The sequence below is a fragment of the Bradysia coprophila genome, unplaced genomic scaffold (assembly GCF_014529535.1).
Source record: "Bradysia coprophila strain Holo2 unplaced genomic scaffold, BU_Bcop_v1 contig_70, whole genome shotgun sequence".
NCBI classification, from domain to species: domain Eukaryota; kingdom Metazoa; phylum Arthropoda; class Insecta; order Diptera; family Sciaridae; genus Bradysia; species Bradysia coprophila.
In genome coordinates this window covers 181,150-200,097 of record NW_023503941.1, presented here as the reverse complement: position 1 = coordinate 200,097, position 18,948 = coordinate 181,150, and the positions used below count along the sequence as shown (strand labels likewise).

At 35.6% G+C, this 18,948-nt stretch overlaps 1 protein-coding gene and 1 long non-coding RNA gene across 4 annotated transcripts; one reads left to right on the top strand and one right to left on the bottom strand.

Moving 5' to 3' along the window:
* The first annotated feature begins 3,822 nt into the window (after positions 1-3,822).
* LOC119083891 lies at positions 3,823-18,718 on the top strand. The gene is made up of 3 exons (XR_005088969.1): positions 3,823-3,836; positions 16,528-16,530; positions 18,582-18,718. It is a non-coding gene; the product is annotated as an uncharacterized LOC119083891 (long non-coding RNA).
* LOC119083889 (FUN14 domain-containing protein 1) lies at positions 8,472-12,878 on the bottom strand. Of its 3 annotated transcripts, none has more exons than XM_037193700.1 (5): positions 12,731-12,878; positions 10,556-10,717; positions 10,381-10,490; positions 10,238-10,314; positions 8,472-8,751 (listed from the first exon to the last, which is right to left on the bottom strand). In XM_037193700.1, the coding sequence occupies exons 2-5, from the start codon at positions 10,699-10,701 to the stop codon at positions 8,569-8,571; spliced, it is 516 nt and encodes a 171-aa protein (XP_037049595.1). In that variant the 5' UTR covers positions 10,702-10,717; positions 12,731-12,878; the 3' UTR covers positions 8,472-8,568. The 3 variants fall into 3 exon arrangements, with proteins under 3 accessions (XP_037049595.1, XP_037049594.1, XP_037049596.1); XM_037193699.1 differs by having other exon boundaries at positions 10,238-10,323; positions 12,731-12,875; XM_037193701.1 differs by lacking the exon at positions 8,472-8,751 and adding an exon at positions 9,934-10,136 and having other exon boundaries at positions 10,238-10,323; positions 12,731-12,877.
* Positions 18,719-18,948: the final 230 nt, after the last annotated feature.

Below are 18,948 nucleotides of genomic sequence, written 5' to 3'. Positions count from 1 at the left end.
AATACAAATAACTTTGAATCATTTAAATATTATGGACGGATGACTTAACTTAACGAACTTTATTATTCAAAGAAATACAAATTACGAATATAATAATAATATTTCACTTGCAGCAAGTGTTTAGCCTAAGGACGGCTTTCCAACTAATTTAACGTTAGTGTGTTAATTATTTATTTACATGGCGACGGATGATTACTAAGTAAGGATCACTAATTATGGACGAATGCTGAAAAAGATTGTTCACAGTTGAGCGCACTTGGGAACTGCCCCCAAGGCCCTGCCTGTGCCCTCTTTTCTTCCCGTAGAAATCGGCGAGGAGTTAGGTCCGAAATGCGGTAATTTCAAGGAGAGTTTGCTTATAACAGATACACAATGATCGTATAAACGGTTTCTCATCGCCTTACAAGGAGTTAGGTTAATTGATCACCTGTCCTTGTGGTAAAACAAGACACGTTCGCTACACATGTTTGTGCTATGCAAATGGATCAAGTAAGGACACCTATCTTACCAGTGGAAAGTTCACATTAGATTCGAATTTCTTTGTAAAATTAGCTGTAATTCATCGATGGGTGACAGATGATAACAGATGGCGCTGTGCCGGGCCAGCACCATATGCTATCATTTCTCTGATGGGTGACAATTTCCCTAACGTTCTCAGCATAATTTGTTGCTAAATTTTCTATATTGAAATGAATCAATAAAAGAAAATTGGTAACGAAATGTAAGTTTGGCATCTTACACCAATTCCAACATACAACTAGCCCTCACACACTTCATGACAGTGGCTATTGTCTCATTACTTCTTCAATGAAATGTTCGCCACTTTTTTTTGCCACTTACACACTGTCTCATCGCATCACAATTTGATAACCAGCACCCTTCGCCAATAGCCGGTACCGCCCTTTTCACTGACTTTAGTTATGTTGAGCTAGGGGCCGTACTTTTAGAGATAAATACTGTTGGAGATTGTTGCCCGCTGAACAGTTGCATTTATTCTGATTTATTTCATATCTTTTGTCACGCCGTCATGTATTACTTGTTACTTGACCACAATAGATTACTTATCGACATATTTAGACCCGTACGAAGTACTGGGGTCTTATAGGTTTACGCATACGTTTGTAACACGTCGAATTGGACTCCCTGAGTAAGGGGAAACCTATTGTGGTTGTCTAGAGATGCCCAATCCGCGAAAAAAAAAATGTCCGTCTGTCTGTCCGTCTGTCCGTCTGTCTGTCCGTCTGTCCGTCTGTCTGTCTGCACGATAACTTGAGTAAAATGCATCCGATTTTGAAAATTCTTTTTTTTCCCGTTTGGTAGTGTCACAAGACAGGCTAAGTTCGAAGATGAGTGATTTTGGATCGACCCCTCCCGAGCTGTGGCCCAATAAGTGCTTTACGGTTTTTCGAAGATATCTCCGGACATTTAAACGTTAAACTTGTAAGTGATACGTCATATAAAAGGTATTTACAATACCGATCGACAAAAAAAAAGTTTATGGAAATCGGATGACCGACTCGTGAGTTAGACCCCTTGGTGTGGAACAGGCACAGGGCGGCAAGCAGTTTTTGCTTGTAGGTCGGCCACATTTGAACATATTTCGTCTGTTTAAGGTTTGTTAGATAGGTATTGACCGTACCAATCAGGGAAAAAAAAGTTTATGAAATTATGTTCTCCGGAGCGTGAGCTAGGTCTCTTGGAGTGAGCTCTTATCTGGCTACTCGGAAGTACAGTGAACGTGGTGTATTTTGACAATATCTCGAGTAAATTTTGACCGATTTTCATGATATTTTTTTTGTTTGAAAGGTATTAACGAATGTTAAGCGTCGGTACTATTTCCGGTCTCCTAACAAAATGGCTGCCGGCGGCCATATTGGATTTTAGTAAAACGATATAAAGTGGGAAAATTTGTACTTAGATAGTTTCTGTTAACATGGAAATAATTTGTTATGTGTGTGGGGTTTCAGGGATTCCATATATGGATATCTATATATACCTATATACAGCTATATTGAGCTATATACAGGCATATAGAGCTATATAATAGCATATATTTCTCTGTGAAATGTTTATTTATAGTGAAATATAGGTAAATAAAGCGGTATATAGCTGTTTAAATAGGAATTTATGAAATTTGTCTTCGTACGGGGCTGTCTATATTGCCTCCGGCAATTTATTTGTATATGATAACAAGGCAAAGAGTGGATAATGTAAGTGATTTTAAAGGCTTTTGACACGAATAGGTGTTTCGTACGGGTCGGCGTTAGCTATGTTTAGACCCGTACGAAGTACTGGGGTCTTATAGGTTTACGCATACGTTTGTAACACGTCGAATTGGACTCCCTGAGTAAGGGGAAACCTATTGTGGTTGTCTAGAGATGCCAAATCCGCGAAAAAAAAATGTCCGTCTGTCTGTCCGTCTGTCCGTCTGTCTGTCTGCACGATAACTTGAGTAAAACGCATCCGATTTTGAAAATTCTTTTTTTCCCGTTTGGTAATGTCAAAAGACAGGCTAAGTTCGAAGATGAGTGATTTTGGATCGACCCCTCCCGAGCTGTGGCCCAATAAGTGCTTTACGGTTTTTCGAAGATATCTCCGGACATTTAAACGTTAAACTTGTAAGTGATACGTCAAATAAAAGGTATTTACAATACCGATCGACAAAAAAAAAAGTTTATGGAAATCGGATGACCGACTCGTGAGTTAGACCCCTTGGTGTGGAACAGGCACAGGGCGGCAAGCAGTTTTTGCTTGTAGGTCGGCCACATTTGAACATATTTCGTCTGTTTTAGCTTTATTAGATAGGTATTGACCGTACCAATCAGGGTAATCAGGGAAAAAAATTTTATGAAATTATGTTCTCCGGAGCGTGAGCTAGGTCTCTTGGAGTGAGCTCTTATCTGGCTACTCGGAAGTACAGTGAACGTGGTGTATTTTGACAATATCTCGAGTAAATTTTGACCGAATTTCATGATTTTTTTTTTGTTTGAAAGGTATTAACGAATGTTAAGCGTCGGTACTATTTCCGGTCTCCTAACAAAATGGCTGCCGGCGGCCATATTGGATTTTATTAAAAGTGATATAAAGTGGGGAAAATGATGCTTAGAGAGTTTCTGTTAACATGGAAATAATGTGTTAAGTGTGAGGGGTTTCAGGGATTCCATATATGGACATCTATATATACCTATATACAGCTATATTGAGCTATATACAGGCATATAGAGCTATATAATAGCATATTCCTCTGTGAAATGTTTATTTACAGTGAAATATAGGTAAATATAGCGGTATATAGCTGGTTAAATAGGAATTTATGAAATTTGTCTTCGTACGGGGCTGTCTATATTGCCTCCGGCAATTTAGTTGTATATGATAACAAGGCAAAGAGTGGATAATGTAAGTGATTTTAAAGGGAGAATAGTTTTTCAGCAGAGAAGAAAATGAAGTAAGAGAAATGAAGAGTTTCACATTAAAGGCTTTTGATACGAATAGGTGTTTCGTACGGGTCGGCGTTAGCTATGTTTTTTAATATTTTTTTGGACCAACATGTTTTAAAATGTGTTTGGAGTCGATTGGCATTAACAGATTGTGTGAAAATATTTTTTTCTATTTTATTATATTTATTAATGTCAATCGATTCCAAACACACTTTAAAACATTTTGGTCCAAAAAAATATGAAAAACCATTAAAACAGCAAAGATATCTCAATTTTAGTTTTCATTTCCATACTAAATCGCAAAATAGAAAAACTGACAGATCGTAACAAAGGAAAAAAAGCTCTCTCTGAGGTATAAATTTATACCACTAATGGCGTGGATTTTTGACAAGTGCAACTGTTGTTGTCTCGTTTTCGGCAAGTCTCGATTGTCATTCTCATGTATCGATAATAACCTTATAATATGTCTCTGTGTGGTAAGACTAGCATGATGCATCAGCCCGGAGAGGGAGTTTGGGTTTATCTTTGTATTGGATTATGATCCGCGCCTTTGGCTTAGGATCACAATCACCAACCCGTCAAAATAAACATTTGGATACAGGTGCATAACATTTATTACTTAACAAGTGAAAAACACTCGTAATTCAAAGTTCAACTTTTTGGTTTTATTCTTGGTTTTATTAACTTTATTAGCCAGCATTTACAATCGAATTTTAAATTTCATAATTAATATTAATAACTTTTATTTTGTTTATTTAAATATGCGAAAAAAAGGCTGCTCACAATGACGCAGCCCGTAAAAAAACGATCTTTTCAAAAATCAAAGGTTACAAAACATAAAAATCATCTACTCTATCCGTTCCCAAAGTCCCCAAAATACACGCAGCGTTGCCTCTTTGTATCGCAATTGAAATTTTCTGCAATAAATAATCCATTGATCGCGGTTCCCCTGAAGTGGCCTTTATAATTTTTCCTAATTTCTCAATGAATTTCTTTGTTTCAGGTCCCATACAGCCTAAAGTCTCGAAAGCTAGAGGAGTAAACAAATAATTTTCTTTTAAACGCTTATAATGATTGTGTTTAAATCTTTCTGCGTTGTCCGCAATCGACCGCTGTTTCTTGCTAGATTCATTAATGTATGAAGGCGCCAATGTATCTCTTATGGTTACATCCCAAATAAGAGATTTACCATGACTCCATGGAATCAGTGTCATTCCATCAGGTCTTTTACCATCATCTCTAGACATACCTGGCGGTTGTAACATGGTTGGAAATCCTGCTGAAGAAAATGCATGAGAAAAAACTTTGTTGACTTCATCATGCGCAGCAATTTTTTTAATTTTCATTTTGCATGATAAGCCGTGTAAGCCATCCTTTTGAACCATTCCACCACAAACACACTTATGTTCCTCGCATAAACCAGAACCTAAACGAAGACCAACAGCAATTCTAGCAGAGTTGTTATCCAATAGCAAACCCAATTGGCTCGATGGAACTACTTGCAACCACTTTGAAGATTCTTTGGTTGATGATGCAAGTAGTCTTGCACGAGCAACAGGTTCGCTGGAGTCAAACATCTCATCGAATTTACTCTTAATCATCGGCAGATCCCAATTCTTTTGCTTCTTCTTCTTCTCGTCACCTTCTGGAACAAAATCTCGAGGTATTTCCTCAATTAATTCCAAAACACTAGTTTCGATTACCTGAAAACTAAACTTTCTCAATATCTCACTCGACAGTTCTAAAGTAGAATAAACAGACGACAGATAAGCTGGCATCGCAATATCCTCAACTTTCCTAACACCTATACCTCCAAAGCTTAAAGGAAGAGAAGCCTGGTCCCAAGAAAAATCAGACATCTTCACATTCGCAATGGCTTCGAGAGTTGAACGGAAAATCTCGTCAACAGCTCTCAAGCGATCACCTAACAAAAACGCCTTCGAAGAACGCAACAAATAATTAAACCTAGAACTACCGAGAGACTTCCTAAAAACACACAAAGCAGGATGAACATCCATCAAAGTTAAACGATCACACATCAACTTGATAGATTCAACTTTTGCTGAAAACATCCTTTCTAAACCTAACTCAAAAACAGGCGAGCCCAACATCTCCAACGAAGACTCATCAACCCGCTTAATCCCTGGTAACAATGACGAAATCTCAGAGTACATATGAGCCGCTTCACCTTCACTAGCACTCACAAAAAAGACTTCACACTTCTTAGCATTCAAAGGCAACCCTGACAAATCACAAAATTCTAAAATCTTCCTAATATCCCCCAATACTACAGAAAGCACGTCACCAATACTACCATCATCTAAATACCAACCATTCAACCTTGCATCTAATGAATGCGTCATCTTCATAATACCTATGCAGAAACCGGGAGGTCCCAAAGGATCTCCTTGTTGAAACCCTCTTCTTGAAAGCAGAGTTTCATCAAGAAAATAAAGATTAGAAAAATGTCTATAAGACTGTTGCATTAAAGCCAACAACTCAGGACAAACGTCTCTAACCTCACCTAGCATGAACTTCCTAAACAACATATTGAAAGCATTACCGAAATCGAACTTAACCAAGGCCATCGGCTTGTCATGCTGAACTGTACAAAACCGACGAACTGCATGAACCAACGCTTCTGCATTATATATTATTATATATATTATATATTAATAATATATAACTCAATTTAGTCACTTTTATGCAGTTACAATCAAACTGGCCCATTGCCATTTTACAGCAAATTCAATCGCAGTATGAAGGAAACGTAAAATGAATTCTGACACGACAGAGTAAATTTAACCAGGCAGGAGCGCTGATTTGACTAGTGACCTGAACAATCTAGTAGCCCTATATTTTTTATGAATAAAATTTTTCAACTTATGTCAGTGTTCATTTGAGTTCATTTTTCTGCCTGGTTTTTATACCCTGTCGTGATTCTGATTAAACTTTGTCTGCCTTCCGTCATTTATTTCGAAATATGACCAGGTTCAATAATTCAGCTTTCGTTTTGCGCATTTCATACTTCTGTTTACTAAATTTAACTTTACTACGAATAGAATACTAAATATAAGATCGATTTGGGAAAATTAAATTTATTTGATATAGTGAGAATCATTCACGCCGTAAGTTAGTGGTACTTCAGAATTTGAATTTTGGTTGAATCACAAATGAATTTAAAAATAAATTTCAACGCATTCTGATAAATGAGAATATCGTGAATTAGCCATAAAATAATATAAAAGGTAAACAATTTTCATACGTGAATGGGTAAGATTTGTTCGTAAAGAGTCCCTACGCTACATTGAGGAAGTTGAGGAATAGTGCATTACTTAACAATGAGGCAAGTGTGAACACACACACACACACACAGATAAAAATATGGGATTACAATTTTTAGGTCCGAGGGGATTACTTTCAAAAAGTAATTCTTTCAGGATTAGATTTTTAATCTTCGCCAGAATTTGAAAAAATATAATTCTTTCAGGGATTAAAAGTAGGACTAAACAATAATATTGGGGATTGAACGATGAGACTGCTGCTCAGAATGTTGCGTCTATAATTTGATTGTCTTGAAATCACACTTTTGTGTGAATTTAGTTCGATCACGACTTACGAACAAGATATGGTTATGTGAGAAAAATTAATTGAAACGGACATTTATTTGGTGTTAAAATGTTTCAATGGTACTACCGATGGTTTATTCTGCCTTACAATACCAGGCTCAGAATAGAAATTTTAAGTCGGCTTGTAAAGCTACTACCAGTTAATATGGATATGGTTAAAGATAGTATAGAGAAATTCTAGATTGAAAATGGCAGTAAGGCCAATTTTAGCAGCGAACTATTTCACATTACTGTGGGAAAACAGACATTTTTGAATTTAAATGGTTAAATACTTATAAAGAATGGTAAGAATGGCAGAAGAATATAAAAATGAAAATCATGAAAAAATATCGAGGTTTAAAGTGACGATCTTGCCATCTGGCAATTTGCATTTTAATCCCAATTTTAATCCCACGAGGAATTAGTTTCTTTGAAACAACAGTTCACAATAGATCACGTTGGGATTAAGAACAAATTGCAGCAGTGGTAAGATCGTAGACTGAAGTGCAGGAGGTCCCGGGTTCAAATCTCGTCAGGTAAATAAAAAAAATCTGCTTAATAAAAACATTTCTCATTCCAGATTCACAAAAAAGCTTCTTCTCATATCAGACTTCGTCACACTAGAGCTACGCAGATGTTTTTGTATTTGTAATTTTGAAACTGAAATAAATGAAATGAAATGTATCACACAATATCCGATAAAAAAATCTTTTTTTTTTATTTTTCTTTTTTCTGAAGTGAAAGTAGGAAGGGTTAGAATTTTTTTTAATGCACTACAAATAACATTTTGATCAGATTAAAATGAGATTTTCGTTTCAACGCATAGTAAACAAGCGTCAAACGTTAGGGCTTCAAAGATTAAAATTTAATTCCTCTAGGGATTAATTATTAGGGTATAAGTTCAAGTAATCCCTGAGGGGATTAAATTTAAATTCTAAAAAAGATTCGGTCGCGTACTGTTAATCCCAAAAAGATTTAGATCTAGGTCCATATTTTTATCTGTGCAAGAAGTGCCATTTCCATCATTAGCCTCATTGCCAAGTAAGATATTTTATTCAAAAACTTGAGGTAAAGTTTTGGATCTGTGCAGTAAAGTTAACTTTACTTCACGTTTTTGAATGAAATAAATTTCACTCACAACGCTACGCTATACTATAATGACCGTTTGACATTTTCTGCGGTCTTACGGCGTCAATTTACTCGCAACTGAACGAAATTATCATCTAACACTAACGAATTGTTGCGAAAATAATATAGAAAAGAAAAATTTGCTAAAAATAGCTAATTGTAAAATCATTACGTGAAAATTTGTTTAATTTCTAGAATAAGACTTGTATCCTGAGCCAAAAGCGAGAGACGTGATCTCCGAGTGGATAAAAAAAATCACGCGGAAACTCAATAATGCATCAAATTAACAAAACAAAAGTTTACAAGAAGCAGTAACGTACTATATATCCTCCTCGTTCAGTAAAATAAGTTTCTTGTAAAAAAGTATGTATCATCACATTGTATGATTTGTTAACTTAAGTCATTGATGCTCCAATAAAATACCCTCCAACAAATGCTCCAAGGAAAATGTGGAATTCATTAATTTTCGGTCCATTTTCGTCGCCAATAAAAGCACTGTACCATTTTTTTGCCTTTTGTGACTTTTTCTTAATGGCAGACTCGGCTTGGTCTAATTTCCGGTCGACGTATCGCTCTGCCTGTAATTATGTTTTACTGTTAATCTCAAGAAATAACCGTTCAGTTTTTATTTTATTTGTAAGGGATTGTGAATAACACACATTTCGGAACCCCAAACCATCGTTCAAGCCTCGTTTTAATAAGGGCGTCGATAAAATATTTCAGTTCAGACCAGGTACTATGAGCGTCAAATAATAGATAAGTGTCATATGAGTTAATAATCTCATAATTCTATGTTTAGATAATGGAGAAGGAAAATATAATTTGGGTCAGTTAGGAAATCGTACAGGTACATACTCTTTTACTGAGTTTCGTTGAATTAACGTTGACAACTTTAAATTTTATGTATTTTGACCGTGAAGGAAATGTCTGAAAGTTTTTCATAGGAAATTTGTGTTGTGAAAGATTAGGCTTCTGTTCATGTTTTCAATTTAATACGTTTTTAGTAACGGTATAGCATTGCTCCTAGCAAGAAAACTCATTTTTTGCAACGTCGAAAAGCCTTCAAAATGTCAAACATGTGCGTGTACGATTGCATGTGGAGTGTGTGTCTATTCACACCAATGACTACTGTATTTAAGAAATACAAGGCCTATTTTGATTACACGAGCCTCCAAAAATTTCTTATGTTCGTGCTAAGAGCAGTACTATGCTTAAAGTGTTAAATTTTTGAACGGCATATGTGAGTGAATCATGTCATGAAAGAATGAACGAATCGTTGAATGTTAACTGAGTAAAGGACTTTTCGTTTTGGCACAAATTCCAGGAATGACATTTTGTTTTTAGAGTCGAAATCAGTTTAGTTTTGTACGTTATTCCTCCAACTTTGATGTGTGACAAAGAGACAAGTTAGATTTAAAAATTTAACTGATCAAAAATTCTCTGCTTTCACGCCCTGTAGTGTTTACGGAGAGCAAAAAGATAAATTTAACTTATCTGTTGGTCAGCTGTCAAAAATTCATGAACCAGTTTGAATTTTTTTTGGAATTCTTCTCATTGTGACGTATGGTGCATAATAAGTTTAAATTAACTCGTCTTCGGTATTTTCTTGCTCTAACAGACCAAGCTACATAACATCAAATACTGCCATAACAGTCTTTGGTTTTGATCTCTTCGCTTTTTGTCTATCTGTTTAGAGTTGCTGATCGGTAATAATTGAAACTTTCTTTAATGGGCGAGTAACGGAAATAAAAACAAAAGAATTTTGTCATTTAAAGAAAGTTTATTTTCCAACCGCCATGCCATCAGTTAACGTAAATACAAAAATCAGTGAAAAATTGGAAATTACTTTGAGCAAATAAATTGCTAAACTTATCAAATAACGTTAGGACATTGAAATTCCTAAAAGAAATCCACCAGCAAATCCAGTAGCTGTTGTGGCATTATCTTGAAATATTTGTTTGATCTGAAAACGTTTTCAATTTGAGAATATGGTGGTCGGAAGCGGTTAGTGAATCTTATCAACCCATGACCCCATGTTAGTAATATAATGATCTAATGTCTTACCTTATCCATCCATCTGGGGGCTTCACCAGTTGCAACTTCCTCTACTTTATCAGCGGCTTTGTCAATTTGTTTTGTTACTTTGTTCCCTAAACAATGGTTTTTTTCTTTCATTTTTCGAACATTTTTATAGCTAAGAATCTTACAGTCAATCTTGATCCATCCCTGTTCATTTGCAATTTCGAGAAAAATGATACCTCCGCCGATAAGAAATGCTGCAGTTTTACCAATTTTCATTGTTGAGTATCCAGTAGCCCTTCAAAAAAAAATATATTGTTTTCTGGAAACGTTTCAAAGTTCACCACTATATTTGAAGCATACCATCCCGAGAGCGATCCAATTACAATTTGCTTAGTTGCAGACTTTTTACTGATGTCACCCAGAAATTTTTCGAGATATGATCCAGTAGCTGACATTTTTTCGATGATCTTATTTTCGACTTCTTTTTTACCCTTGGCTGATGTCATCTAAGCCGTCTAGACGCTGGGAAACAGATAATTACATTATTGCTTCATTTGATACATTGAGATAAAATTAAACGAATAGGTAGACATATCCAGCTGAACAATTCAGAAACAATCTATTTTCGATTGATCACGTTTTCCTTTCTCCTTTTCTCGAAAGATGCAATTCATTTTTCATCAGTACGGGGTGAATAACCTTACTTTCTTCACTCAAATGTAGTGAGAAGATGGCGTTTTGTTGGCGCTCTCTCCGACAACTTCTCAACTCTTGTTTTTCACATGTGGTCAACAAGAGTTTTTTTTTTTAAATTGTGAAGCAAATTGATGTGTTTGTTTCATGGATTCAAGCCACGCACGGATGAAAAGTTATGTGATCACTTATTATCGGAATGTCCTATTTCCTAGCCATTTGTGTCAACAGGGCTTTAGCTATGGGGGGCTATAGACTGTTATGATCAGAGCGAGAAAACCGAAGACCAGTTATTATAACTTGTCTTGGGGTACTTGTCAAAGTATTTGTTTCTCTTTCAACGTGGTACGTTGAGAGCGATAGGACGGAAGACCAGTTTATTTTAACTTGCCTTGGGGTACTTGTCAAAATATCTTCTTCTCTTTCATCATAACACTCTATAGACTGTTATGATGAGAGAGAAGGAAATAAAATTTAGACCAGTTATTTTTACTTGCCTTGATATGTCAAAAATTTATATGAAAATATGCAATGACAATGACAAGTTACAATGAACTGGTCTTCGGAACACTTGCTCTGAACATAACAGTATATTGAACAGTGGAATCGAAACTATCCTCGGTGGCACCATTCAAAATAATAGCTATTTTCATAATAAGGTAGTAAATGGGATTGTTTTGCGCACTAGATGTGCCGATACGAGCGAAGCGAGTTCGCCAACACATCGTGTGCACAAAACCCCCATTTACTACCGTGTTAGGAACAAGGTTTTATCTCCTGTAATGTCATAATCGCCATAAAAAACAAATTTTAAAAATCAAACTGAAACATGACACCGTCACTCATTCATATTCCCCACGAATAAAACACACTATCAAGAATTTGTCAATTTTCAGTGAATAAATGAGAAATTATCGAAGTTTTCCGTGAATAAATGTGAAATTATCGAAGTTAGCCGTGCGCAAATGACCATTTATCGAAATTTTCAGTTAATAAACGTACGTTCTGAGAATGACGTGTTTAAATCTAGCCCATTTTGATTCTAAAAGTGACCCTCAAATTGTGAATATTATGACATTACAGGAGATAAAATAATTTTATCACACATACAATTAACTTTAAGTCACTTTGGCTGGAATCATTTTATATGATCAGCTTGGTCCTTACAATTGAATACTGGCCATCTACCTAGTCAATGCAATGAGTTGTAAATTGAATCTTTAAGAACGTTTCAGTAGAACTATGTAATTTTACAATGACTAAACTCGAATTGGTGTAAACAACACCTAACAATTATTTTCCTGTTTAACTTCAATAACTTCATGAAATTGTCACAAAATCAAATTTCGGCGTAAAATAAATAAACTTCGTCTATGTAAGTTACTAATATGACTTATTATATGACGTATTTTTGAATGAATCACATGCTCTGCAGTTTATGATGTCAGATGGTATCAGATTTTAACAAAACAAATATTAATAAATCGCAGTTACGTTGAACATTGACATAAAATTAGAAGCAACAGAAAATTTTTAAATTTGCGTATCATTTTTATGAGCCTTTTTCTTATTAGCTTAAGCTTATGTAAGACCATTACGAATGATATCATTCCCAATTTTATCTAAAAAGAAAAATTAAATTTGCAAGAGAAAATACAAAAAAAGTTAAAATAGTTCTCGTGATTAAAATATATACTGTAAAGTAAACATGAGAAGAACAAATGCAAACAATTTATTGTATTTTTCGCTATACATTGGACAAAATATCGATTGACCAACGTGATGTTCTGCTGAGGGAAGAAGCAATAATTTTCTGTCGGTACAAAAAACAGACAAACTTACATAATTAATCACTTTAATGGTTTTATAAAATCGAAATCAACACAAATTTTGTCCGTAAAAATATAATACTTAAGTCGTTTACTTTGTATTGCGACAAGATTATTAAATATTTCAAGGTTTGTTTTCAGCTGTTAAGATGTCAAAGTGTTTCTTTTTCATGTGACAGCATTTTTTCAAATTAATCTACTACATTTGCATGAATCTTCTACGTTTCATCATTTTTGGTTGTCATCAGTCAAAAAACCCTGAGGGTAAAAGTGATGCAAGTCCTTGTGTCTACTTACAAAATATATGATATCGCTGAGGGTGACGCATTCTGAGTCTGTACGCAAATGTTTTATCAACAAAAAATTGACCCAAAAAAACTTAAGAAAGAAAATTTTACAAAAAAATTGCGTCACAAGTGGCAGATGTTGAGGAAACTACTGTTAGGAAAATAGGTAAGATTGGGAAAAATATTTCCTGAATCATCTGCCACTTTGTGACGTATTTTTTTTTTGTAAAATTTTCTTTCTTAAATTTTTTGGGTCAATTTTTGTTGATCTTTACTAACGAGCGGGCATGATATAAAAAAGCGTTGAAAACCGTACTTTTCATGTTTCAAACACTACTTTCGACGCCTTCAGCATGTAAAATCCATTACAAAACTCGAATTAAAAATGAAAAGTCTCGTTTTCGTGTATTTATTGACCTTGGCTACGCCTCGGGTAAACAAAATTCACACGAAAACTCTGTTTTTCATCTTCTCATCGCTAGTCATGTAATAGTCACTTCGTTCGGGCTACAACTCGCGAAATTGCCTAAAATCAATCGTCCAAAACAGATACACAAAAAAATTTCATGTAAGGGGTCGAAAACCAGAGAAAAATCTCAAAACTCCCTCATTTTCGGCCCCGACACATGAAATAGTTATTTACGTCACAAGGACATTTCAGTTTCGCGTGACGTATTAAGTTTTTCATGCTAAGAGAGCCAAAAGTAAAAAACAGTAATTGAAATTTTTACTCTCGTCTCTTTTAGGAAGCATGAAAATGACTATTGAATGATTAGTCCAGTCCCTTGGGTTAGAAAAAGTGGCCCGATCGCTTAAGGTTCTCATGTGATTGAGCATGAAAAACAGTGTAACTTTTTTTTCTTCTGGCAAATCGCTTTTTTGGACGTAAAAAACGTGCTAGCAACGTTCAAGTGTGCATCGTGTGCATGCTTTGTTATTAAAATGGTTGTCGAGTGGTTCCTTTGCTTGTGTTGATGTGGCTTAGTCTCATTTCGGTTTTCAAGCGCAAAAAACGTCGTTTTTGACTCTTGATGACAGTGGAATTTTTCGGTACACGTCGTAGCGTGGTACTGCTCGGCTTCGTCTCGCTAGAACAAGCTTACGACAAGTACCGAAAAGTTTATGCTTCGATCGTAATTGCTGTGAAAAAATATGTCGAATTGTGATCCTAAGGCACCATATAAGATTATCGATACATGAGACGGAAAATCGAGGATTCCCGAGATTGACGCTCATGTATCGTTTTGTATCAATAATTACCGTTTTATCATCCTAGATAAATAAATGTGACAGCATAATATGGTCCGAATATGATGAAAATTCTTTCTTATTCTGCAACAGCGCTGCTAGTTTAGGAGCCATGGAACATCGTGTGTCCAAAGATATGTTTGGCATCTGAAAGCGGTTCTCTGTAGATTTCGACTCTCAGATGAAGAATAATTCGGGTGCCAGACTGAAAGATGGGTCAATTTTGAGAAATGGCTGCTCCCATCTCAAAATCCGCGTTTTTTCATACATTTTTACATATATAGCGAGAATCAATAAAGATAGAGAAAACTTTCTTCTAAAAAGTTATAGAGAATTGAACAAAAATGTCCAAAGAAGCTATTGTGTAGAAAATACAGGGTGGACCGAAAAATTGTGTAAACCCGAGAATTTGTGTTTGTTCGGAAAGTGCTATAGTTTCCCATCAACTTTATTTACATTTTTCACGTTTTATCTAATTTTCACCAATTTAGCCGGCTTCTTTGTCACAAATATACCTTTTATCCCTAATTTAATTATTGACAGTGTCGAAATTCGAAATTGAAGAAAAGTAGTTGAGAGTAATGATGAATAAGCAAAAAATTGTTCTACGGTAGGCCTCTAAAATGCACAGATTTTTTTATCAAATTAATTGTATTTACAAAGTACGACCCTAACTCGACCCAATTTTGTCAGCTGCCTAAAATGTGCCGGAGGCCGTTTCCAGTCTAGATGAAAATAAGTATGTATAAGGTGTTCTGCAACAAGAACTACATGGGTATCGACGATTCTGATTCGGTAAAAAGAAGAGAACACAGATCACCCGAAAAAACATAAAGAAAACAACACAATCTAATCTGCAATTAAAGCGTTTATTATTCGAGCGTTTGTTATTTGACTCCGAGTAGACTACAATCATTTTCCTTTTCCCCGTTCAGCGCGTCCGCAGGATTCAAACGAAGAAATCGCATTATCGAAATTACAGTTTGGATCTGCCAGATCACTTAGACATGGTGTCGCATCTGTCAACAAATATCGTGTTCCGAAGCAATTATGATTTCTATATGCCAAAACGCAGTTGGGTTCATTATTGAGATGATTTGCCGAACTGAATGAAATCGACGAGATTTTATCGTTAAGATTTGTGGGAACACTTATACATCCCCTTTTAAACACATCAAATGTAGCTGATGTTCCAGCAAAATTTGCTTCATCGAATATTGTAATTCGCGTATCGCCTCTCCTCTGAAGTCCAAGATCACCATGTGCCGTAGATCTAGACGTCATGGTTAGTGTAACGATCAAAATTGTTAAAGTTGTTATCAAAGACCGCATTTTTTGCCTATTTGATGATAGAAATAAGTAAATTGGTAAACGCTAAGATGTTTTGACTTTGTTTTGTGAGAGTGAATTGCTCTTTTATATAAAGAAACGAGCCGTCAGAACAGTCGGATCGTTTGCTGCGACTGAGCCCCGTACGAACCCGTACATCTATTGCGCACGTGACCCTAGTTCGTCCGTCGCCCTACTCTTGCCGTAAGTCCACTGCGCCCGTAAACGTCGGTAAAGTAAAATTCTTATGAAATTTGTACGTCTTAAAAATTGCGCATAGCGCAATTACGAAGCCCCGTACGATGTTCCTTTCAAACGTAACTCAAATTTAAAATTGACCTAAAATTTCCTAAGTCTTATATTAACCTATATTTACCTGTAAATAAACAATTTACTGATAAATATGCTAGTATATAGCTCAAAATAACTATCTCTACCGTGATATAGGTCAATATAGCTATATATATTTATATATATATCCATATTTGGGATCCTTGAAACAACCAACACACGTAACTATTCACTTCCCACTGATCAGTGACTTTGTAAGTACCATTTTCACCGATTTATATTGTTTTTACAAAAATCCACAATGGCGGCCGACGGCCATTTTGTTAGGAGGTGGAAAGTAGTACGGCTGCTTTACATTCGTTAGTACCTTTCAAACAAAAAAAAATCATGAAATTCGGTCAAAGTTTACTCGAGATATTAATAAAAAACCTTCACTGTACGGCCGAGTAGCCGGATATGAGCTCACTCCAAGGGACCTAGCTCATGCTCCGGTCAACCTAATTTCATAAACTTTTTTTTCCCTGATTGGTACGGTCAATGCCTATCTAATAAAGCAAAATCTATCAAAATCCGTTAAAATTTGGCCAATCAACCTACAATCAAAAACGGCTTTCCGCCCTGTACCTAGTTCACACCAAGGGGTCTAACTCACGAGTCGGTCATCCAATTTCCATAAACTTTTTTTTTGTCGATAGGTATTGTAAATACCTTTCATTTGATGTATCACTTACCAGTGTTGCCGTTAAATAGCCAGAGAAATCTTTGGAAAACGTTAAGGCACTTATGGGGCCCCAGCTCGGGAGCGGTCGACCCAAAATCGCCCATCTTCGAACTTAGCCTCACAATTTCCACTACCTTTCAGGAAAAAAAAAATTGAAATAAGATTTGATTTACTCAAGATATCGACGTGACAGACGGACAGACGGACAGACAAAATTTTTATTGCGGATTCGTCATCTATGAACATAGGCAAACACTTTGCCCTTACCGCCTGCTTCGAATTCCATCAATTACACACGGCACCGTAATCCTATAAGCCCCTTCGTACTTCGTACGGGGCTAAGAACCAGCGCAATAAACTGGGTCACAATTGGATTACGCAAAACGTTTACATAAATAATAAGTAATCAATCAGAATTAAAAGTTTGAGGTCAGCACTGTAACAGATGTTAAAATCATGTCAATAACGAAGCTTGTCCTTCTCAGTTTTGCTCAATATTTGTTTTGCAAACCTACAGTGCCTGACACTGGCTACCAAAAAGAGGAAACAACCGTAAAATTCGAAAAACTAGGGATAAAAAGATGAAAAGTAGAGTTTTTGTGTGAATTTTGTTGATCGGAGGCGAAGCCGAGGTCAATAATCACACGAAAACGAGACTTTTCATTTTTATCACGGGTTATGTAATGGATTTTACATGCTGAGGGCGTCGAAAGTAGTGCTTGTAACATGAAAAGTACGGTTTTCGACGCATGTAGTAAGTAATACAGTGAACAATAAAAGTTTGGAAACATATAAGAATTTGAACAAAAGAACAACAGACGTGAATACAATAGAACAATAGACATTGTATAAACCTGCTTCTATTGTTCTAGTATCTTCTTATCTATTGTTCTTTTGTTTACATTGCTCTTATATGTTTCCAAACTTTTTAGGCTCACTGTAGTTATTTACGTATCGATTGAGTAGGCCGAAAGAGTTACGTATTAAGTTTTGTATGCTTGCTATGAGGACCGAAAGTAAAGCTGTCAATTCGCTTGCGCTTTCGCCCCTTTAATTGACATTTCTTTACTTTCGGTCCTCTTAGCAAGCATACAAAACTTAATACGTAACTCTTTCGGCCTACTCAATCGATACGTAAATAACTATTGTAGTATTGTATGCTTGTATGCTTGCTAAGAGGACCGAAAGTAAAGAAATGTCAATTCAATTGCCCGCGAATTGACAGCTTTACTTTCGGTCCTCTTAGCATGCATACAATAGTTATTTGTGTATCTGTTTTGGACGATTGTTTTAAGGCAATTTCGCGAGTTGTAGCCCGAACGAAGTGAGGGCTACATGCGAAAGTGCCTAAAATCAATCGTCCAAAACAGATACTCAAAAAATTTTTCATGTAAGGGGTCGAAAACCCGAGAAAAATCTCGAAATTCCCCCATTTTCGGCCCCGACACATGAAAATAGTATTTTCATATCCACAAGACATTTAGTAAAGGGCATAGCAGTGGTGGGTTATGTCGAATAAAAAAACATTACAGAATTCAGTTTAACTGATTACTTAGTACGAATTTTAATTGATTATACTTTTTGTACAATAAAACAATTTATGGATTTATGTTTTCTTAAGAGCTTTAGTATATTGGGTTATAGAGTTTCTCTTTATATTTTAAATGTGAGTGACATTAGTGAAAATTTTGACTAACTAAATAAATTAGACTATTCAATTTGTATTGATCCAATATGATATACGACGTGATACAATACATGATTTTCATTACTTTACAATTTTATTTTTTTGAAAACATTTATCATTATTTCTGTTTGCAAATTAAAATGATTTTTTCATTAATGTTTCCGTTTTAAAGATGGTGTAAATATAAGTAGTACAACATATGGCGAGTCCTCGTTTTCAGGCTGATTTTTTCAAGTTTTCGGTCTGAGCAATGTGATGCTAGGTGGTCCAAAATACTTTTTCATACCTAGGACCCGAAAAGTCGCACTTTTTCTCCGTCAAATATGAAAAACACTATTCGTACCACGGACTAAAAGTCTTTTTTAGCGTGTTTCATTCCAGACCTCACTGTCGGCTCTGTTTGGAAACCTGTCACCCACTAAAAAAGACTTTTAGTCCTAGGTACGAAATGTACTATTTGGTTGATTTCTTAGGCTCCACCTAGCGATTTTGAAAGCAGATTGTTTTAACAAAAATTGAAGAATGTTTGCTTGTTGTGTCAGCGCAGATAGAGAAAAGAAAAATGTTTCAAAAATCAGGCTTCTGTTTCTATTATGGAATTCTAAAATGACATTCTAATCCATCGAAAGTAAAACATTAAAGAAAATCCGGTTTTTTATGTTTTACCA

Excerpts from the sequence above, each read along its gene's own strand:
- LOC119083889 (XM_037193699.1), bottom strand. The coding sequence starts at position 10,701 with ATGACATCAGCCAAGGGTAAAAAAGAAGTCGAAAATAAGATCATCGAA. Across the intron at positions 10,491-10,555 it reads ATTGGATCGCTCTCGGGATG|GGCTACTGGATACTCAACAA; the intron begins GTATGCTTCAAA and ends TTTTTTTTGAAG. Across the intron at positions 8,752-10,237 it reads CCCCCAGATGGATGGATAAG|GCAGAGCGATACGTCGACCG; the intron begins GTAAGACATTAG and ends ACATAATTACAG.